We start from the raw sequence: 21,543 nt of genomic DNA, 5'->3' as shown, positions 1-21,543 counted from the left end.
ATGATTCAAGTAAATCATCTGGAGAGAGGGTCAAACGATAACTCCTGGTTGGCTGCCAGTTTGTAAGACTTTTGACAAATTGACACACGGAGGACAAATTGACAAGGTAGACAAAAAGTTTAATTTTTTGTTATGAATGATTACTCTTCTTGTTCTAACAGGTATCAACTTAGAGTGACAGTCGTTTCTTTACTGATGTTCGGAAAACACCAATGACACACCAATGATTTGCAAACATCCGGATGTTTCGCAAAATCTTCAAAAATCGCCTTTTGCTAATTGAGACAAGCTGATTTTTCTTCCGAAGCAGTAGTTTTTTCGGAAGGATTTAGAGTAATCATCTAGAGAGGAAGCCAGACGAACATGCCTAGTTGGCTGCCAGTTTGAAAGATTTTTGACAAATTGACATACGGATGACAATTTGGCAAGGTGAATACAAAATTTTTTTTTTGGAAATGACCCATTTTTCTTCTGAAGGCGGTAGTTTTCTCTTATGATTCAAGGTAATCATCTGGAGACAAGGTCAAACGATAACTCCTGGTTGGCTGCCAGTTTGTAAGACTTTTAACAAATTGACATACGGAGTACAAATTGACAAGGTAGAGAAAAAGTTTAATTTTTTGTTATGAATGATTACTCTTCTTGTTCTAAAAGGTATCTATTTAGTGACAGTCGTTTCTTTACTGATGTTTGGAAAACTCCAATGATTACAACAACAATTTTCAAACATCCGAATGTTTCGCAAAATCTACAACAATCGTCTTCTGCTTAATGAGACAAGCATTTTTTCTTCCGAAGCAGTAGTTTTTTTTGAAGGATTTAGAGTGATTATCTAGAAGGTAAGCCAGACGAACGTGCCTAGTTGGCTGCCAGTTTAAAGACTTATGACAAACTGGCATACGGATGACAATTTGGCAAGGTAGACCAAAAATTTCCTTTTTTGTTATGATTGACTACTCTTCTAGCCCTAACAGGTATCTATTTAGATTGACAATCGTTTCTTTACTAATGTTCGGAAAACACGAATGATTACATCAATAATTTTCCAAACATCTGGATGTTTCGCAAAATCTACAACAATTGCCTTTTGCTTATTAAGACAGGCTGATTTTTCTTCTGAGGCGGTAGTTATGTCTGAAGGATTTAGAATAATTATCTAGAGGGTAAGCCAGACGAACATGCCTAGTTGGCTGCCAGTTTGAATGATTTTTGACCAATTGACATACGGATGACAATTTGGCAAGGTGAATACAAAATTTTGTTTTTGTTGGAAATGACCCATTTACTTCTGAAGGCGGTAGATTTGTCTTATGATTCAAGTAAATCATCTGGAGAGAGGGTCAAACGATAACTCCTGGTTGGCTGCCAGTTTGTAAGACTTTTGACAAATTGACATACGGAGGACAAATTGTCAAGGTAGACAAAAAGTTTAATTTTTTGTTATGAATGATTACTCTTCTTGTTCTAACAGGTATCAACTTAGAGTGACAGTCGTTTCTGTCATGTATTAAGTAATACACTTTAATAATTAATATGACTTGTACAGTACGCCAGCTCGCCAGAATCATTCTGATTGTAAACATTGCAATTGTAACACAACTTCATAATCTGTCTGCTTAGCAACAATACACCACATCTCCTCTCTCCGTTACAAAAAACTTTTTTCGCTACATTTTTCCCTTTTCATATCCATATCGATCGGGAACCTTCGTCACTCTTGTAGACTGGCGTAATGCTGGCTGTTCCGCATTTGTCGCTTGTGGTAGCGGTTGCGGATTCGTTATCGCTTCCGGTACAGCTGGAATCTCAGGTTCTGGCTTCACAGTTACTGCTGCTGGTACTTCTGGTTCAGCAGTTTTCATACTCGCGCTCGATGTCGTTTCTGCCAGTTGTTTTGGGATTTCTGGCAGTGCGGTTACATCATTTGGCTCTTCGTTGTCGCTTCTCCAGTGTCTGAGTTTGATCTGGTCTTCATGCCTGACCCACTGATCACCATCAACTGTGACTATCCACTGACGTTGACCTTTCCTGCTGATTAGTTTCCCAGCTGTCCAGTTTGTTTTTCGGCCCATGGCGGTAATCGCGAACGATGACCTTCTGACCAGGGCTAAACTCCTTCGCCTTCGTGTGCTGATCGAACTGCTCTTTATAACGAGTCTGGTTTGCGACTCGCTTCTCATTCACATCTGGATGAATGCGATCCAGTGCTGTTCGCAGCCGTCGGTTGAGAAACAGTTCATCCGGTGGACTTCCGGTTGTTGACTGCGGTGTCGTACGGTAGCGAAGCAGGTACTGCCGTATGGCTTCGTCGAGATCGGTTTTCCCGGCAGCCAACATCTTTGTCATGGCGTCTTTGAACGAACCGACATACCGCTCCGCCTGCCCGTTTGACTGCGGATGTCCTGGAGCCGTGCGCAGGTGCTTGATTCCGTTACGTTGACAGTAATCACTGAATTCCGCCGAGGTAAACTGCGGCCCATTGTCCGTTACCAACTGTCTGGGATACCCATAGCGCACGCACAGGTTTTCCATTACGGCAATGACATCCGCTGACTGGGTGCGCCTCATTCTGATCACCTCTGGCCATTTGGAGAAACTGTCCACGATGATCAGGAACATTTCGTTACGAAACGGTCCCGCGAAATCCATGTGGACACGTTCCCACGCACGCTCCGCTATCGGCCATTGCTGCAGGGGGACTTTTGGTGTCTCTTTGATGCCAGGCTGCACTGTGGACAGTTCTGAGACAGGCGTTCAATGTCGCCGTCCATTCCTGGCCACCAGAAGTGACTGCGCGCTTCCGCCTTCATCCTGACTACACCTGCATGGGTCTGATGCAGATAATTCAGTAGCTGCGTCCTGAGGGCGGTTGGAATCACTGTCCTTGCTCCCCAAACCACGCAACCACTGACCACCGACAACTGAAATCGGCGCTGGTAGTATGGCTGGATATCTGCTGGAGCCTTATCTGGCCATCCGGACAGTACCAGATGTCTGCAGCGCGCAAGAAGCGGATCTTTACCGGTCGCTGACGCAATCTTCCGTGCGTCGACAGGTGTTTCGGACAACTGCTCAACGTCGATTTGGTGCACCACTTCACTCATTCCCCAATCGTTGACATCGAACATGTCTTTGGAGTGCAGCGGCAACCTACTGAGTCCATCAGCTTGCCCGAAGTCCGCTGTTGACCGGTATTCAATCCGGAAGCTGTATCCCATCAGTGCCACTGCCCATCGCTGCAGTCTGTTTGCTGACACGATCGGGATTCCGGCTTTACTTCCGAATATCGTGACCAGTGGCTTATGGTCGGTGAGTAATACGAACTCGCGTCCGGCCAGATACTGGTCAAATTTCTTCACTCCGAAGACCAGAGCCAGCGCCTCTTTTTCAATCTGGGCGTACCGCTGCTCCGTTTCGGTCAGTGTTTTCGACGCATGCGCAATGGGGCGGTCTTCACCCTCCGGGCCGCGGTGGCTGATCACTGCGCCAATGCCATACTGTGATGCATCAGCTGCTAGTATCAGTGGCTTTGCTGGATCGTAGTGGACCAGCATCGTTGCCTCCGCCAGCTCTTTCTTCAGGCCTTGGAAGGCAGATTCACACTCCCGTGACCACGCCCAATCGACATCCGCTTTCAGCAACGAATTCATACAGTAAGTTTTCGTTGCTAGCTGAGCGATGAATCGGTTGTAGTGGTTGATCATTCCTAAGAATGACCGGAGCTGCTGAACGTCTTCCGGTGCCGGCATATCCAGTATGGCCTGTACCTTGCTGACGGATACGTGGCGCCCGTGCTTATCCACCACGAATCCGAGATACTCCACTGAGGCTTGGAGAAAGTGACACTTCTCTGCCTTCAGTGTGAATCCTTGTTCCCTCATGCGCGTTAGTGTTTGCGTCACATTTCCGAGATGCTCCTTCCGGTTCCGTCCCGTGACGATGACATCATCTTGGAATATCGCCAGGTAATCGATACCACTAAGCATACTTTCCATCAGTTGCTGGAATATGCTGGTGCTGCCGCCACACCGAATGGCAGTCGTGTGTAGCGGAATAGACCACGGTGCGTATTGATCACCACCAACCAGCTGCTTTCCTCATCCAGCGGAACTTGATGGTACGCATCAGACATGTCTATTGTCGTAAATTCTTCGCCTCCGTTCAGTACTGCAAACAGTTCATCGGGCAGAGGCAGCGGATATCTCTGTATATCCAGCGCGTCGTTTAGCCCTGTGCTCAAGTCGGCACATGTTCGCACTTTCCGTTTCACTCTACGGACTATCACAATTGGTGCGGCCCACTTTGCCCGATCGACCTTGACCAACACTCCCAGTCGTACCAAACGCTCCAAGTCTTCTTCCACTGGTTGTCTGAGCGCGAACGGCACTGGGCGTGGTTTGCAGAACTTCGGTATGGCGCCTGGCTTCAGGTATAGATGCGCTTGAAATGTCCGGCAGCATCCTAGCTCGTCCCGGAACAGTTCCTTGTTCTGCGCGAGGATACTTTCCAGCGTGTCCGGTTCCGCCACCGTGTGAACGGCTGACGTTGACAATTCGCTGAACTTCAGGTCGCCCATGTTTAGCGCGCGGATCCAGTCTCTTCCCAAGATCCCGCCGCCCTTATCAGCCACTATCATCTCAAGGTCACTGGCTGTGCTGTTCCGGTGCTCTGCGTTCACCTTGCACACGCCTAGTACTCGTATTGTGTGGCCAGTGAAACTGCGCAGCAATCCTTTGTATGGGGACAGTTTAGGTGATCCCACTGATTGCCACATTTGCCTTGATGCAATGGTCTTCCCGGATCCGGTGTCCAGTTCAAAAGTTACTGACCGTCCGTTGACCTTGATGCACATCTGCATCGGGTTTCCGTCTGGCGAGCTAGTGTGCAGAATGTCGTACACGGCTCCTGTCCGGCTGCTCCGCTACCGCGTTGCCCTCCTTGATATCCGCTTGCCTGTTTGGACTTGCAGACCCGCGCAATATGGCCGGCCTTGCCACAATTGCGACAGTTCTGGTCCTTGAACCGACATTGCTCTTGGTCGTGGTTCGTGTTTCCACACCGATAGCACGCTTTGCCGCCACCGCTGTTTGGAGCTCGCTTGGCTTTGGCACCACCATTTGGCTTGAAGCTTCGACGGGATGAGGTCGCCTTCACGATGTCTTCTTGGAGGTTGTTGTTGACCTTGGCCTCTTCCTGGCCAGTCTCAAACCGTTTTGCGATCTGCAGTGTCTCGTCGAAGGACTTAAGCTCTTGCGACATGAGATGGCGCCTCGTGGTATCGCTGTACACTCCAGCCACAAACACTGAGCTAAGTAAATCCTCCAACAACGTCCCAGGAAACTTACATGTGTAAGTTTTATCCCGTAGTTCGTTAGAGAAAGCCACTAGCGATTGGCTGGATTTCTGTCGAGTAGAGAAAAACGAGGCCCATTCAGTCGTTTGGTAGGTGACCTTTATGTACGTATCGTCCAGCTTCTTGATAAGCTCATCGTACGACAGCTCCGTAGGCTCCTTTGGTCGACAGGCGCTGACAAGGTCTTGGAAGGCTCGGACTTCCAGACTGTTCAGCAGCACTTCTTTCTGTTTCGTGGCGGCTATTTCCGCAAGGGCAAAATAGTTCTTTAACAACGACTTCCATGATGTCCATGGTAGCTGGTCCGGGTTAAACCGTATCAGATTCTGCGCTTTCTTTTCAGTAGACATGGTTTGTGGAATACGACTATCCTTCACGCCAGATGTCATGTATTAAGTAATACACTTTAATAATTAATATGACTTGTACAGTACGCCAGCTCGCCAGAATCATTCTGATTGTAAACATTGCAATTGTAACACAACTTCATAATCTGTCTGCTTAGCAACAATACACCACAGTTTCTTTACTGATGTTCGGAAAACACCAATGACACACCAATGATTTGCAAACATCCGGATGTTTCGCAAAATCTTCAAAAATCGCCTTTTGCTAATTGAGACAAGCTGATTTTTCTTCCGAAGCAGTAGTTTTTTCGGAAGGATTTAGAGTAATCATCTAGAGAGGAAGCCAGACGAACATGCCTAGTTGGCTGCCAGTTTGAAAGATTTTTGACAAATTGACATACGGATGACAATTTGGCAAGGTGAATACAAAATTTTTTTTTTTGGAAATGACCCATTTTTCTTCTGAAGGCGGTAGTTTTGTCTTATGATTCAAGGTAATCATCTGGAGACAAGGTCAAACGATAACTCCCGGTTGGCTGCCAGTTTGTAAGACTTTTAACAAATTGACATACGGAGTACAAATTGACAAGGTAGAGAAAAAGTTTAATTTTTTGTTATGAATGATTACTCTTCTTGTTCTAAAAGGTATCTATTTAGAGTGACAGTCGTTTCTTTACTGATGTTTGGAAAACTCCAATGATTACAACAACAATTTTTCAAACATCCGAATGTTTCGCAAAATCTACAACAATCGTCTTCTGCTTAATGAGACAAGCACATTTTTCTTCCGAAGCAGTAGTTTTTTTTGAAGGATTTAGAGTGATTATCTAGAAGGTAAGCCAGACGAACATGCCTAGTTGGCTGCCAGTTTGAAAGACTTTTGACAAATTGACATACGGATGACAATTTGGCAAGGTGAATACAAAATTTTTTTTTTTGGAAATGACCCATTATTCTTCTGAAGGCGGTAGTTTTGTCTTATGATTAAAGGTAATCATCTGGAGACAAGGTCAAACGATAACTCCTGGTTGGCTGCCAATTTTATGCCTTTTGACAAATTGATATACGGATGACTGTTTGACAAGGTGAATACAAAATTTTTTTTTTGTTGGAAATGACCCATTTTTCTTCTGAAGGCGGTAGATTTGTCTTATGATTCAAGTAAATCATCTGGAGAGAGGGTCAAACGATAACTCCTGGTTGGCTGCCAGTTTGTAAGACTTTTGACAAATTGACATACGGAGGACAAATTGACAAGGTAGACAAAAAGTTTAATTTTTTGTTATGAATGATTACTCTTCTTGTTCTAACAGGTATCAACATAGAGTGACAGTCGTTTCTTTACTGATGTTCGGAAAACACCAATGACACACCAATGATTTGCAAACATCCGGATGTTTCGCAAAATCTGCAAAAATCGCCTTTTGCTAATTGAGACAAGCTGATTTTTCTTCCGAAGCAGTAGTTTTTTCGGAAGGATTTAGAGTAATCATCTAGAAAGGAAGCCAGACGAACATGCCTAGTTGGCTGCCAGTTTGAAAGATTTTTGACAAATTGACATACGGATGACAATTTGGCAAGGTGAATACAAAATTTTTTTTTTTTGGAAATGACCCATTTTTCTTCTGAAGGCGGTAGTTTTGTCTTATGATTCAAGGTAATCATCTGGAGAGAAGTTCAAACGATAACTCCTGGTTGGATGCCAATTTAAAAGAATTTTGACAAATGACATAAGGATGACAATTCGGCAAGGTGGATACAAAATTCTGCTTTGTTGATGGGAATGACCGATTTCACTTCTGAAGCGTTAGTTTTGTCTTGTTGATTTAAATTATTTATCTGGAGAGAAGGTCAAACGATAATGCCTGGTTGGCTGCCAGTTTAAAGACTTATGACAAACTGGCATACGGATGACAATTTGGCAAGGTAGACCAAAAATTTCCTTTTTTGTTATGATTGACTACTCTTCTAGCCCTAACAGGTATCTATTTAGATTGACAATCGTTTCTTTACTAACGTTCGGAAAACACGAATGATTACATCAATAATTTTCCAAACATCTGGATGTTTCGCAAAATCTACAACAATTGCCTTTTGCTTATTAAGACAGGCTGATTTTTCTTCTGAGGCGGTAGTTTTTTCGGAAGGATTTAGAATAATTATCTAGAGGGTAAGCCAGACGAACATGCCTAGTTGGCTGCCAGTTTGAATGATTTTTGACAAATTGATATACGGATGACAGTTTGGCAAGGTGAATACAAAATCTTTTTTGTTGGAAATGACCCATTTTTCTTCTGAAGGCGGTAGTTTTGTCTTATGATTCAAGGTAATCATCTGGAGACAAGGTCAAACGATAACTCCTGGTTGGCTGCCAGTTTGTAAGACTTTTAACAAATTGACATACGGAGTACAAATTGACAAGGTAGACAAAAAGTTTAATTTTTTGTTATGAATGATTACTCTTCTTGTTCTAACAGGTATCAACTTAGAGTGACAGTCGTTTCTTAACTGATGTTTGGAAAACACCAATGACACACCAATGATTTCCAAACATCCGGATGTTTCGCAAAATCTGCAAAAATCGCCTTTTGCTAATTGAGACAAGCTGATTTTTCTTCCGAAGCAGTAGTTTTTTCGGAAGGATTTAGAGTATCATCTAGAAAGGAAGCCAGACGAACATGCCTAGTTGGCTGCCACTTAGAAAGACTTTTGACAAATTGGCTTACGGATGACAATTTGGCAAGGTAGACACAAAATTTCTTTTTTTGTTATAAATGACTACTCTTCTAGCCCTAAAAGGTATCTATGTAGAGTGACAGTCGTTTCTTTACTGATGTTTGGAAAACTCCAATGATTACAACAACAATTTTTCAAACATCCGAATGTTTCGCAAAATCTACAACAATCGTCTTCTGCTTAATGAGACAAGCACATTTTTCTTCCGAAGCAGTAGTTTTTTTTGAAGGATTTAGAGTAGTTATCTAGAAGGTAAGTCAGACGAACATGCCTAGTTGGCTGCCAGTTTGAAAGACTTTTGACAAATTGACATACGGATGACAATTTGGCAAGGTGAATACAAAATTTTTTTTTTTGGAAATGACCCATTTTTCTTCTGAAGGCGGTAGTTTTGTCTTATGATTCAAGGTAATCATCTGGAGAGAAGGTCAAACGATAAATCCTGGTTGGATGCCAATTTGAAAGACTTTTGACAAATTGACATACGGATGACAATTTGGCAAGGTAGACCAAAAATTTCCTTTTTTGTTATGATTGACTACTCTTCTAGCCCTAACAGGTATCTATTTAGAGTGACAGTCGTTTCTTTACTAATGTTCGGAAACGCGAATGATTACAACAATAATTTTCCAAACATCCGGATGTTTCAAAAAATCTACAACAATCGCCTTCTGGTTATTAAGACAGGCTGATCTTTCATCTGAGGCGGTAGTTTTGTCTGAAGGATTTAGAATATTTATCTAGAGGGTAAGCCTATCAAACATGCCTAGTTGGCTGCCAGTTTGAAAAACTGGCATCAGCACGAAAAACTGGCACTGGCACTGGAAAAACACGAATGATTACATCAATAATTTTCCAAACATCCGGATGTTTCGCAAAATCTGCAAAAATCGCCCTTTTGCTTATTGAGACAAGCTGATTTTTCTTCCGAAGCAGTAGTTTTTTCGAAGGATTTAGAGTAATCATCTAGAAAGGAAGCCAGACCAACATGCATAGTTGGCTGCCAGTTTGAATGATTTTTGACAAATTGACATTCGGATGACAATTTAGCAAGGTGAATACAAAATTTTGTTTTTGTTGGAAATGACCCATTTTTCTTCTGAAGGCGGTAGATTTTTCTTATGATTCAAGTAAATCATCTGGAGAGAAGGTCAAACAATAATTGCTGGTTGGCTGCCAGTTTGAAAAACTTTCGACAAATTGACATACGGAGGACAAATTGACAAGGTAGAATCAAAATTTCCTTTTTGTTATAAATGACTTTTCTTCTAGCCATAACAGGTATCTATTTAAAGCGACGGTCGTTTCTTTATTGATGTTCGGAAAACACGAATGATTACACCAATGTTCTCCAAATATCCGGATGTTTCGCAAAATCTGCAAAAATCGCCTTTGCTTATAGAGACTAGCTGATTTTTCTTCTGAAGCAGTAGTTTTTTTGAAGGATTTAGAGTAATCATCTAGAAAGGAAGCCAGACGCACATGCCTAGTTGGCTGCCAGTTTGAATGATTTTGACAAATTGACATTCGGATGACAATTTAGCAAGGTGAATACAAAATTTTGTTTTTGTTGGAAATGACCCATTTTTCTTCTGAAGGCGGTAGATTTTTTCTTATGATTCAAGTAAAATCATCTGGAGAGAAGGTCAAACACAATTGCTGGTTGGCTGCTAGTTTGAAAAACTTTCGACAAATTGACATACGGAGGACAAATTGACAAGGTAGAATCAAAATTTCCTTTTGTTATAAATGACTTCTTCTAGCCATAACAGGTATCTATTTAAAGCGACGGTCGTTTCTTTACTGATGTTCGGAAAACACGAATGATTACACCAATGTTCTCCAAACATCCGGATGTTTCGCAAAATCTGCAAAAATCGCCTTTGCTTATTGAGACAAGCTGATTTTTCTTCCGAAGTAGTTTTTTCGGAAGGATTTAGAGTAATCATCTAGAAAGGAAGCCAGACCAACATGCATAGTTGGCTGCCAGTTTGAATGATTTTTGACAAATTGACATTCGGATGACAATTTAGCAAGGTGAATACAAAATTTTGTTTTTGTTGGAAATGACCCATTTTTCTTCTGAAGGCGGTAGATTTTTTCTTATGATTCAAGTAAATCATCTGGAGAGAAGGTCAAACAATAATTGCTGGTTGGCTGCCAGTTTGAAAAACTTTCGACAAATTGACATACGGAGGACAAATTGACAAGGTAGAATCAAAATTTCCTTTTGTTATAAATGACTTCTCTTCTAGCCATAACAGGTATCTATTTAAAGCGACGGTCGTTTCTTTACTGATGTTCGGAAAACACGAATGATTACACCAATGTTCTCCAAACATCCGGATGTTTCGCAAAATCTACCAAAAATCGCCTTTTGCTTATAGAGACTAGCTGATTTTTCTTCTGAAGCAGTAGTTTTTTTGAAGGATTTAGAGTAATCATCTAGAAAGGAAGCCGGACGCACATGCCTAGTTTGCTGCCAGTTTGAATGATTTTCGACAAATTGACATACGGATGACAATTTAGCAAGGTGAATACAAAATTTTGTTTTTGTTGGAAATGACCCATTTTTCTTCTGAAGGCGGTAGATTTTTCTTATGATTCAAGTAAATCATCTGGAGAGAAGGCCAAACAATAATTGCTGGTTGGCTGCCAGTTTGAAAAACTTTCGACAAATTGACATACGGAGGACAAATTGACAAGGTAGAATCAAAATTTCCTTTTTGTTATAAATGACTTTTCTTCTAGCCATAACAGGTATCTATTTAAAGCGACGGTCGTTTCTTTACTGATGTTCGGAAAACACGAATGATTACACCAATGTTCTCCAAACATCCGGATGTTTCGCAAAATCTGCAAAAATCGCCTTTTGCTTATTGAGACAAGCTGATTTTTCTTCCGAAGCAGTAGTTTTTTCGAAGGATTTAGAGTAATCATCTAGAAAGGAAGCCAGACCAACATGCGTAGTTGGCTGCCAGTTTGAATGATTTTTGACAAATTGACATTCGGATGACAATTTAGCAAGGTGAATACAAAATTTTGTTTTTGTTGGAAATGACCCATTTTTCTTCTGAAGGCGGCGGTAGATTTTTCTTATGATTCAAGTAAATCATCTGGAGAGAAGGCCAAACAATAATTGCTGGTTGGCTGCCAGTTTGAAAAACTTTCGACAAATTGATATACGGAGGACAAATTGACAAGGTAGACAACAAGTTTCATTTTTTGTTATGAATGATTACTCTTCTAGTTCTAACAGGTATCTCCTTAGAGTGACAGTCGTTTCTTTACTGATGTTCGGAAAACTCCCATGACACACCAATGATTTCCAAACATCCGGATGTTTCGCAAACTCTGCAAAAATTGCCTTCTGCTTATTGAGTCAATCTGAATCTTCTTCCGAATCACTAGTTTTTTCTGAAGGATTTAGGGTAATCATCTAGAAGGGAAGCCAGACGAACATGCCTAGTTGGCTGCCAGTTTGAATGATTTTTGACCAATTGACATACGGATGACAATTTGGCAAGGTGAATACAAAATTTTGTTTTTGTTGGAAATGATTCATTTTTCTTCTGAAGGCGTTAGATTTTTCTTATGATTCAAGTAAATCATCTGGAGAGAAGGTCAAACAATAATTGCTGGTTGGCTGCTAGTTTGAAAAACTTTCGACAAATTGACATACGGAGGACAAATTGACAAGGTAGAATCAAAATTTCCTTTTTGTTATAAATGACTTCTCTTCTAGCCATAACAGGTATCTATTTAAAGCGACGGTCGTTTCTTTACTGATGTTCGGAAAACACGAATGATTACACCAATGTTCTCCAAACATCCGGATGTTTCGCAAAATCTGCAAAAATCGCCTTTTGCTTATTGAGACAAGCTGATTTTTCTTCCGAAGCAGTAGTTTTTTCGAAGGATTTAGAGTAATCATCTAGAAAGGAAGCCAGACCAACATGCATAGTTGGCTGCCAGTTTGAATGATTTTTGACAAATTGACATTCGGATGACAATTTAGCAAGGTGAATACAAAATTTTGTTTTTGTTGGAAATGACCCATTTTTCTTCTGAAGGCGGTAGATTTTTCTTATGATTCAAGTAAATCATCTGGAGAGAAGGTCAAACAATAATTGCTGGTTGGCTGCCAGTTTGAAAAACTTTCGACAAATTGACATACGGAGGACAAATTGACAAGGTAGAATCAAAATTTCCTTTTTGTTATAAATGACTTTTCTTCTAGCCATAAAAGGATATCTATTTAAAGCGACGGTCGTTTCTTTACTGATGTTCGGAAAACACGAATGATTACACCAATGTTCTCCAAACATCCGGATGTTTCGCAAAATCTGCAAAATCGCCTTTGCTTATAGAGACTAGCTGATTTTTCTTCTGAAGCAGTAGTTTTTTGAGGGATTTAGAGTAATCATCTAGAAAGGAAGCCGGACGCACATGCCTAGTTTGCTGCCAGTTTGAATGATTTTTGACAAATTGACATACGGATGACAATTTAGCAAGGTGAATACAAAATTTTGTTTTTGTTGGAAATGACCCATTTTTCTTCTAAAGGCGGTAGATTTTTCTTATGATTCAAGTAAATCATCTGGAGAGAAGGTCAAACAATAATTGCTGGTTGGCTGCCAGTTTGAAAAACTTTCGACAAATTGACATACGGAGGACAAATTGACAAGGTAGAATCAAAATTTCCTTTTTGTTATAAATGACTTTTCTTCTAGCCATAACAGGTATCTATTTAAAGCGACGGTCGTTTCTTTACTGATGTTCGGAAAACACGAATGATTACACCAATGTTCTCCAAACATCCGGATGTTTCGCAAAATCTGCAAAAATCGCCTTTTGCTTATAGAGACTAGCTGATTTTTCTTCTGAAGCAGTAGTTTTTTTGAAGGATTTAGAGTAATCATCTAGAAAGGAAGCCGGACGCACATGCCTAGTTCGCTGCCAGTTTGAATGATTTTTGACAAATTGACATACGGATGACAATTTAGCAAGGTGAATACAAAATTTTGTTTTTGTTGGAAATGACCCATTTTTCTTCTGAAGGCGGTAGATTTTTCTTATGATTCAAGTAAATCATCTGGAGAGAAGGCCAAACAATAATTGCAGGTTGGCTGCCAGTTTGAAAAACTTTCGACAAATTGATATACGGAGGACAAATTGACAAGGTAGACAACAAGCTTCATTTTTTGTTATGAATGATTACTCTTCTAGTTCTAACAGGTATCTCCTTAGAGTGACAGTCGTTTCTTTACTGATGTTCGGAAAACTCCCATGACACACCAATGATTTCCAAACATCCGGATGTTTCGCAAACTCTGCAAAAATCGCCTTTTGCTTATAGAGACAAGCTGATTTTTCTTCCGAAACAGTAGTTTTTTTTTAAGGATTTAGTTTTTGAAGGAGTAATTATCTAGAAGGTAAGCCAGACGAACATGCCTAGTTGGCTGCCAGTTTGAAAGACTTTTGACAAATCGACATACGGATGACAATTTGGCAAGGTGAGTACAAAAATTTGTTGGAAATGACCCAAAAATTTGTTGAAATTTTTTTTTGTTGGAAATGACCCATTTTTCTTCTGAAGGCGGTAGATTTTTCTTATGATTCAAGTAAATCATCTGGAGAGAAGGCCAAACAATAATTGCTGGTTGGCTGCCAGTTTGAAAAACTTTCGACAAATTGATACACGGAGGACAAACTGACAAGGTAGACAACAAGTTTCATTTTTTGTTATGAATGATTACTCTTCTAGTTCTAACAGGTATCTCCTTAGAGTGACAGTCGTTTCTTTACTGATGTTCGGAAAACTCCCATGACACACCAATGATTTCCAAACATCCGGATGTTTCGCAAACTTTGCAAAAATCGCCTTTTGCTTATAGAGACAAGCTGATTTTTCTTCCGAAACAGTAGTTTTTTTTTAAGGATTTAGTTTCTGAAGGAGTAATTATCTAGAAGGTAAGCCAGACGAACATGCCTAGTTGGCTGCCAGTTTGAAAGGACTTTGACAAATCGACATACGGATGACAATTTGGCAAGGTGAGTACAAAAATTTGTTGGAAATGACCCAAAAATTTGTTGAAAATTTTTTTCGTTGGAAATGACCCATTTTTCTTCTGAAGGCGGTAGTTTTGTCTTATGATTCAAGGTAATCATCTTGAGGGAAGGTGAAACGATAACTCCTGGTTGGATGCCAATTTGAAAGACTTTTGACAAATTGACATAAGGATGACAATTCGGCAAGGTGGATACAAAATTCTGTTTTGTTGTTGGGAATTACCGATTTCACTTCTGAAGCGGTAGGTTTGTCTTGTTGATTTAAATTATTTATCTGGTTAGAAGGTCAAACGATAATGCCTGGTTTTTCTGCCAGTTTGAAAGACTTATGACAAATTGACACACGGAGGACAAATTGACAAGGTAGAAACAAAGTTTCCTTTTTTGTTATGAATGACTGCTCTTCTAGCTCTAACAGGTACCTTTTTAGAGTGAGAGTCGTTTCTGTACTGATGTTCGGAAAACTCCGATGACTATACCAATGATTTCCAAACATCCGGATGTTTAGCAAAACCTACAAAAATCGCCTTATTCTTATTGAGACAAAGTTGAGTTTTCTTCCAAAGCAGTAATATTTTCTGAAGGATTTAGAGTAATTATCTAGAGGGAAAGCCAAACAAACATGCGTAGTTGGCTGCCAGTCTGAAAAACTTTGGACAAATTGACTATCGGACGACAATTTGGCAAGGTGGATACAAAATTCTGTTTTTTTTGCTGGGAATGACTGATTTTTTTTCTGATGCGATAGTTATGTCTTGTCGATTAAAATTAATTATCTGGAGAGAAGGTAAAACGATAATGCCTGGTTGGCTGCCAGTTTGAAAGCCTTTTGACAAATAGACATGACAATTTGTCAGGTGCATACAAACTTTCGTTTTTTGTTGGGAATGACTACTTTTCTAGCTCTAACAGGTATCGTTTTAGAGAGACATTCGTTTCTTTACTGATGTTCGGAAAACACGAATGATTACACCAATGATTTGCAAACATCCGGATGGTTCGCAAAATCTACAACAATAGTCTTCTGCTTAATGAGACATTCTGATTTTCTTTTGAAGCAGTAGTTTTGTCTGAAGGATAAAGGATAATCACCTAGAGTTGAAGCAAAACAAAAGTGCCATTTCGGCTGCCAGTTTGGAAAATTTTTGACAAATTTACATGCGGATGACAATGTGACAGGTGGATAAAAAATTTCGTTTTTTGTTGGGAATGAACGATTTTTCTTCTGAAGCGGTAGTTTTGTCTAATTGATTCAAGGTGATCATCTAAAGAGAAGGTCAATCGATAATGCCTGGTTGGCTGCCACTTTGAAGGACTTTTGACAAATTCACATACGGAGGTTATATTGACAAATTAGACACATAATTTCCTTTTTTGTTATGAATGACTACTCTTCCAGCTGTAACAGGTATTTGTTTAGAGTGACAGTCGTTTCTTTACTGATGTTCGGAAAACGCGAATGATTACAACAATGATTTCCAAACATCCGGATGTTTCGCAAAATCTACAACAATCGCCTTCTGCTTTTTGAGACAGGCTGATTTTTCTTCCGAAGCAGTTGTTTTGTCTGAAGTATCTAGAGTAATCATCTAGAGGGGTATCCAAACGAACATGCCTAGTTGTCTGCCAGTTTGAAAGACTTTTTGACAAGTTGACATACGGAGGACAAATATACAAGGTGGATACAAAATTTCGTTTTCTGTTGGCAGTGACTATTTTTCTAGCTCCGACAGGTCTCTTTTTAGAGTGACAGTCGTTTCTTTCCTGATGTTCGGAGAACGCGAATGCTTACAGCAATGATTTCCAAACATCCCGATGCTTCGCAAAATCTACAACAATCGCCTTCTGCTTAATTCTTCGTAAGACCGGTGCGCAGCGCCTAGCAGGAGCGTATTTTTCGAGTTTATGTAGCATTAAAAACTATATTTTTGGGTTGCTTAATATTTGTCAAAAACTTTTCACAAGCGTTATCTATCAAAAATGCTGAAATAAAAAATGAAACGACTACATAGCGGTATATCGCAGTACAGCCCTTTTCCCTTTATTGCATGCGTTTCTGATTTTGCCGCTAATTTACCTGCTGTGGACGTTTCCGGTTGTACAGTAACAGTATATTTCAGGCACATTTACAACAGCTCAAGGTCGTAACCCGTGCTGTATACAGCACCACTGAAGATTGTGGATTTTTGGAATTTGATATTTAATAACTGTCAAGCATTTGTTATTTAATAGTTTGTTAATTATTTATTTTGTTATTTAATAATTGTCAAGCAATGATTTTTAAGTACAACTGCGGCCCTAAGTATTAAGCGGCCAAAGCTGGAAAGCTAGTTACTCACAACATTAAACGAAATATTATGTCCACCCCGTCAATTTGTCATCCATCCTGTCAAATTGTTATCCACTTGTCAATTTGTAAAAATTATTTTCGACTTTGAAATCCACCTTGTCTATTTCAGTTTTCTTAATTTCTAGATGATGACCCTAGAACCCTATGACAAAACAAATGTTTTAAAAGAAAAGCCAGCTTGCTTAGGTAAGCAGAAGAAGATTTTGAAATATTTTCCGAAACACCCAGGTGTTTCAAAACATTGAGTTTACCATTCTTTTTTTTAAAAGTTGGGAAAGGACCAACTGACGCCCTGAATGTTATGTGGTAAAAGGTGGAAACCTAGTTAGTCAAAACAAAAACGAAATATAAATCCACCCCGTCAATTTGTCTTCCACTTTTCAGTTTGTCAAAATTTCCGTCAATGTTGCATCCTCTCTGTCTATTTCGGTTCCTTCTTTTCAGAGGGTGACCCTAGATCTCTATGACGAAACAACTGTTTTATAAGAAAAGCAAGCTTGTCTCATTAAGCAGAAGAAGATTTTGAAATATTTTGCGAAGCACCCGGGTGTTTCAAAACGCTATATAGTTTACCATTTATTTTTGGAAAGGTTGGGAAAGGACCAACTGACGCGCTGAATGATAAGTGGTCAAAGTTGGAAACCTAGTTAGTCACAACAAAATAATTTAAAGGTGGAGAGGACTTGTTTCGAGGGACATTTTTGGGTGGTGCGTCGGTAAATGTTACCGAATTCGTGAACATTCAAAACACGGGGACTATCCCTTCTGTTCACTAGGATAAGCCTATTTAAATCGCTTTGTAATGTTACAAGCCAAATCATTTGTATAATTAAACTGGCGTGAAAGTTCAAATATACAGCTGCACGATACGTGCCCTTAAAGACCGACCTTCTCGAGTTATGTACAAAAACGCACAAAGTACCGAGATTGTCTTTATACCAAATCAAATTTTTCCCGTTTTTTTTCAAATTTAAAATTTTGTGGATACTCTACAATTCACATAACGAAGAATTGCAGCGTATACGGAAGAAAATCTGCTCGATATTTTGCCACTTGACGTATCCCAACTTGCTTTCGCAGGTGTTGGCCAACCGCTGTCGCTGGTATCTGGGTGTCATCCGCCTCCGCACGGAGGTCCAGCGATTGACCAAATCGTGTCGACACAGCAACCGCCGTGGAGAGCATTATCTGGCGTAATTGTCGCTTGTGCGGTATCGGCGGCGAATATATCCAGAAGATTCTGACCAGTGACGCCACCACCATTCGCGGTACATTGATGGAGATGCTGACGGATTTGTATGAATTACTGGAGCGGCAGTTGCTGTGGACACCGCTGGATATGTCAGGGTTACAACGGTGGATTGCGGAGGAAGTGCAAGTTAACGAGTCATCCAGCATTTGTACCGCCATTAAAACGGTAGGACTTTGCTCAGTTTGGGGGGCTCACCACACCCGAACTGTTGATTGAGTGATAATCTCGTTATGATTTTTCCAGATTCTACTGAACAACCAGTGCAGTGATCCTCGTCTGACGAACCGCTACCGTGAAAAGTCCAGCTGGACGGAAGAGGAGCTAAGCAGCTTAGACATTAGGACGCTGTCCACGCTGACGCTGTGGGTGCTCAACTTGTATATGCGGGCGCGGGCAGAATGCGGTCGGCGACGATTGGACATATCGCCGGTCTTTTCGAAGGTCTGCTGAGCCGGATAGGGTTGAGCTAATTAACACTGGCAGCTGTTGTATATGGCCTTTAATAAGTATCGTCATGTATGTACAAACTGGCAGCTTCGTTTCTTTGCTCTGTATTCTGTAAGAATTGCTGCAAATGGATTTGTGCACGAAATTACGGTACTATCGTTTATTCCACAAAATGCGGTGACATCACAGTTTCAGAACAACAGATCAACAAAACAGAATTTCGTTTAATGCTACCGCTTCCTGCATTGTCCCGAGCAGGAAGGCAGCGTTGCCTCGCTGAATTTCCAGCGACAATCGTTGACGGAGGCACTCATGGTAGCGAGGCTCACCCTTATGTTGTTGAAGTCGTTTGCCAATTTTTCAATTTTTTCACTAAACGGCTCGCTGACTTTCTCCATGGTCCAAGAGTTTCAAATGCCAGCTGTACGAAGATGTACCTGCCCTGCAAGTACAGTTACAGTTATTTTTAGCTACGGTATGAGTATGTTTTGCATGCCCATTTCAATGTGTAGTTTTGTGCTGAATAAATTCCCTTGCTATCTAAATAAATATTGGCTAGGTAGCTGAATTGAATACGGCTACCCGATTGCCGTTACTCGAGGAGCATTTCTCGAGAAGCAGCTTTGGCTGCATGCCTTCAAGTGGACGGTAGGGCAAAACTCAAAAGTCAAAGGCGGCATAGCAAAACGGCATCACTCTAGCAAAACCTCCAGTTACCGTATTTCACGTTAGTGGTCCAGCGTTTCAAATGTTTTCAAAATTTTACGTATATGTTTTGGGTGGTCTCTTTATTTCGGGCAGCGCTTGAAATTCGGTGTGGGTTTGCAACAATTTCGCAAGCTAAATGGATGACCGTTTCACAGGTTTTATTCGAATCTGTTCTGCTTAGTAAAGAAATTAAATCGGTCAGTTCTCCTCAAGAAACGCACCAGTTAAGTGATTTCGTTATTTCAGTAGTTGCTACGTTCTTGCAATTCGTAAACGAGCTTTCAAGCCCCTCGCAAGTCAAATCGTCAACGTATGAACTGAAAGCAGTATAAGAAATTCTACATGTTTTAAAAGAAATTTTTTAATTAAGTAACGGCTGGTGTTCGTTATCGGAACTGCGACATAAAACATTGTTGAGGCAATAAGCCAACGTTTTCACCGCCAGGATTTTTAAAAAGAAAAAACATAAATAGCTATTCAATTCGTGATCTCACGCAGACCCAGGGTGCTTCTATTGTACAAAAGAATATGATGTTCCAGATTATAACACTGAGAGCTAGAATAGTACATTCCGGCGGTTCGATTTCCTTTAGTTCCAACTCTGATAATATCAAAGTTGGAACCAAAGGAAATCGAACCACCGGAAAACATAATATATTATTATGTTTTGAAGCTTAACATAATATTATTATGTTTTGAAGCAAAACAACAGTTAACAGAATTCACTCAAATGCGGTTTATCGATGGGTTGGTCGATTGGGCACAAATAAAATGATTGAATCCACTGTGGATGCGACATCATGGTTAAATTCAATACTACTCACAACGTCAACGTGGACAACGCCTTGAAATCTAATTGGCACAGATCCCACTTTGTCCGGAAGTTGCTCCCACGGTAAATGTTCGCCAGGCGGGGATCCTTGCACTGGTAGGCCATCAAAACCTGCAACAACTATTAACGGGATATTCCCAAGTGTTCGGCTGCCTTTATGGATTTTTTCCAAATTTATTTAGGATTATCCTACCTTCTTAATGATGGCGCTGCTGTCTGGTTTTCCATTCGCTTATTTCCTCATCCACCGTTCCACTCCACAGATATCCAGCGGAATCGGCAGCAACTGTCGTTCCAACAGTTCGTAAAGATCGGTCTGCATCTCCAAGATCGTGCCGCGGATGGCGGTGACGTCAATGTCACCGTTAACTCGTTCTCTGCGCTGCCGATACCGCAAAAATTGCAGTTACGCCAGACGATGCGCTTGAGGGACGCTGCTGCGTCGACAAACGTCGTACGCAGCAACCGCACCTCCTCGGGAAGGCGGTCATCCCCCAAATCACAGAGACAATGATTAAACACCACCTGTGCAACGAAAAAGATGGACGTCATGCGACATAAACATCTAAATACTGGAAAAATTTTACTGTGCTTATTTCAAAACCGTACATGATCTTAAGTAAGTTCTCGTATTTTACGTATTATTATTTTGTACTTAAGTATTTTAGGTAGTAAGTAAGTACTCGTATTTTAAGCACTTTAAGTACGTACTTGTATTTCAAAACTTAACAAAATGAAGTTGGACTTCAAAAGGATTTTTTGAATTCAGAAGATTACTTCGGACAAGATATCGGTAGAATACAACCAAATTGCACAGAGTTTAGGGTGCCCGCTCGAGAAACCTTTCTACAGATGTACAACGAAAAAATTCTTTCCCTGTAACCGAACCACTTCAACGAAGAATTTGTACACAGCGATAGCCTCGCATTTACCTGTAACTTCTTCAGATGGTTACCGCGCTGTTCATACATAGCGCTGATCAGGCGCAGACAGTCGCTGAGTTCCTCTGAGGTTAAACATTGGTTGGTATTGGTGATGACGACCATTCGGTGGCGACGGTTAATTGTCGGATGATGCTCATCCCCACAGAGCAAGCGTTGGTGCCGGCGCTGTCGAAACGTAGCGTCAGGCGTTGGTGTCTGTGATCCTGATTAATGACCGCATTCCACAGCGGACTGACACGCCGGCACCACTGCCGCTCATTCATGTCCAAGCAGGAAAGGATTTCCCGCCAGATTTCCTGCGGGAGCGTCGCGGCCAGGTGGTAAGATCGTTGTGTCAGTGCAACTCGCAAGGGAAAGCTAACGGGGCGGAATCTGGGTGGTATCCAGTGGCCATCGGCGTAGGTCCAATCGCTCTGCAGACGACGCGCCATTTCTGCTTTTGCCTTTTCATTCAGTTGACCCTGTTAGGTACGAACACAGTTACATCTGATCCAATCAAGCA

At 41.0% G+C, this 21,543-nt stretch overlaps 1 protein-coding gene across 1 annotated transcript; it reads right to left on the bottom strand.

Annotated features, from left to right (window-relative positions):
* Positions 1–3,994: 3,994 nt before the first annotated feature.
* LOC129586024 (uncharacterized protein K02A2.6-like) lies at positions 3,995–5,703 on the bottom strand. The gene is made up of 2 exons (XM_055479003.1): positions 4,954–5,703; positions 3,995–4,852 (listed from the first exon to the last, which is right to left on the bottom strand). The coding sequence occupies exons 1-2, from the start codon at positions 5,701–5,703 to the stop codon at positions 3,995–3,997; spliced, it is 1,608 nt and encodes a 535-aa protein (XP_055334978.1).
* Between the last annotated feature and the right edge of the window lie 15,840 nt (positions 5,704–21,543).

Source organism: Paramacrobiotus metropolitanus, unplaced genomic scaffold (assembly GCF_019649055.1).
Source record: "Paramacrobiotus metropolitanus isolate TYO unplaced genomic scaffold, Prichtersi_v1.0 Parri_scaffold0000019, whole genome shotgun sequence".
NCBI classification, from domain to species: Eukaryota; Metazoa; Tardigrada; class Eutardigrada; order Parachela; family Macrobiotidae; genus Paramacrobiotus; species Paramacrobiotus metropolitanus.
Note: the sequence above shows the minus strand (reverse complement) of the source record. Positions and strands in the feature narration are given on the sequence as shown.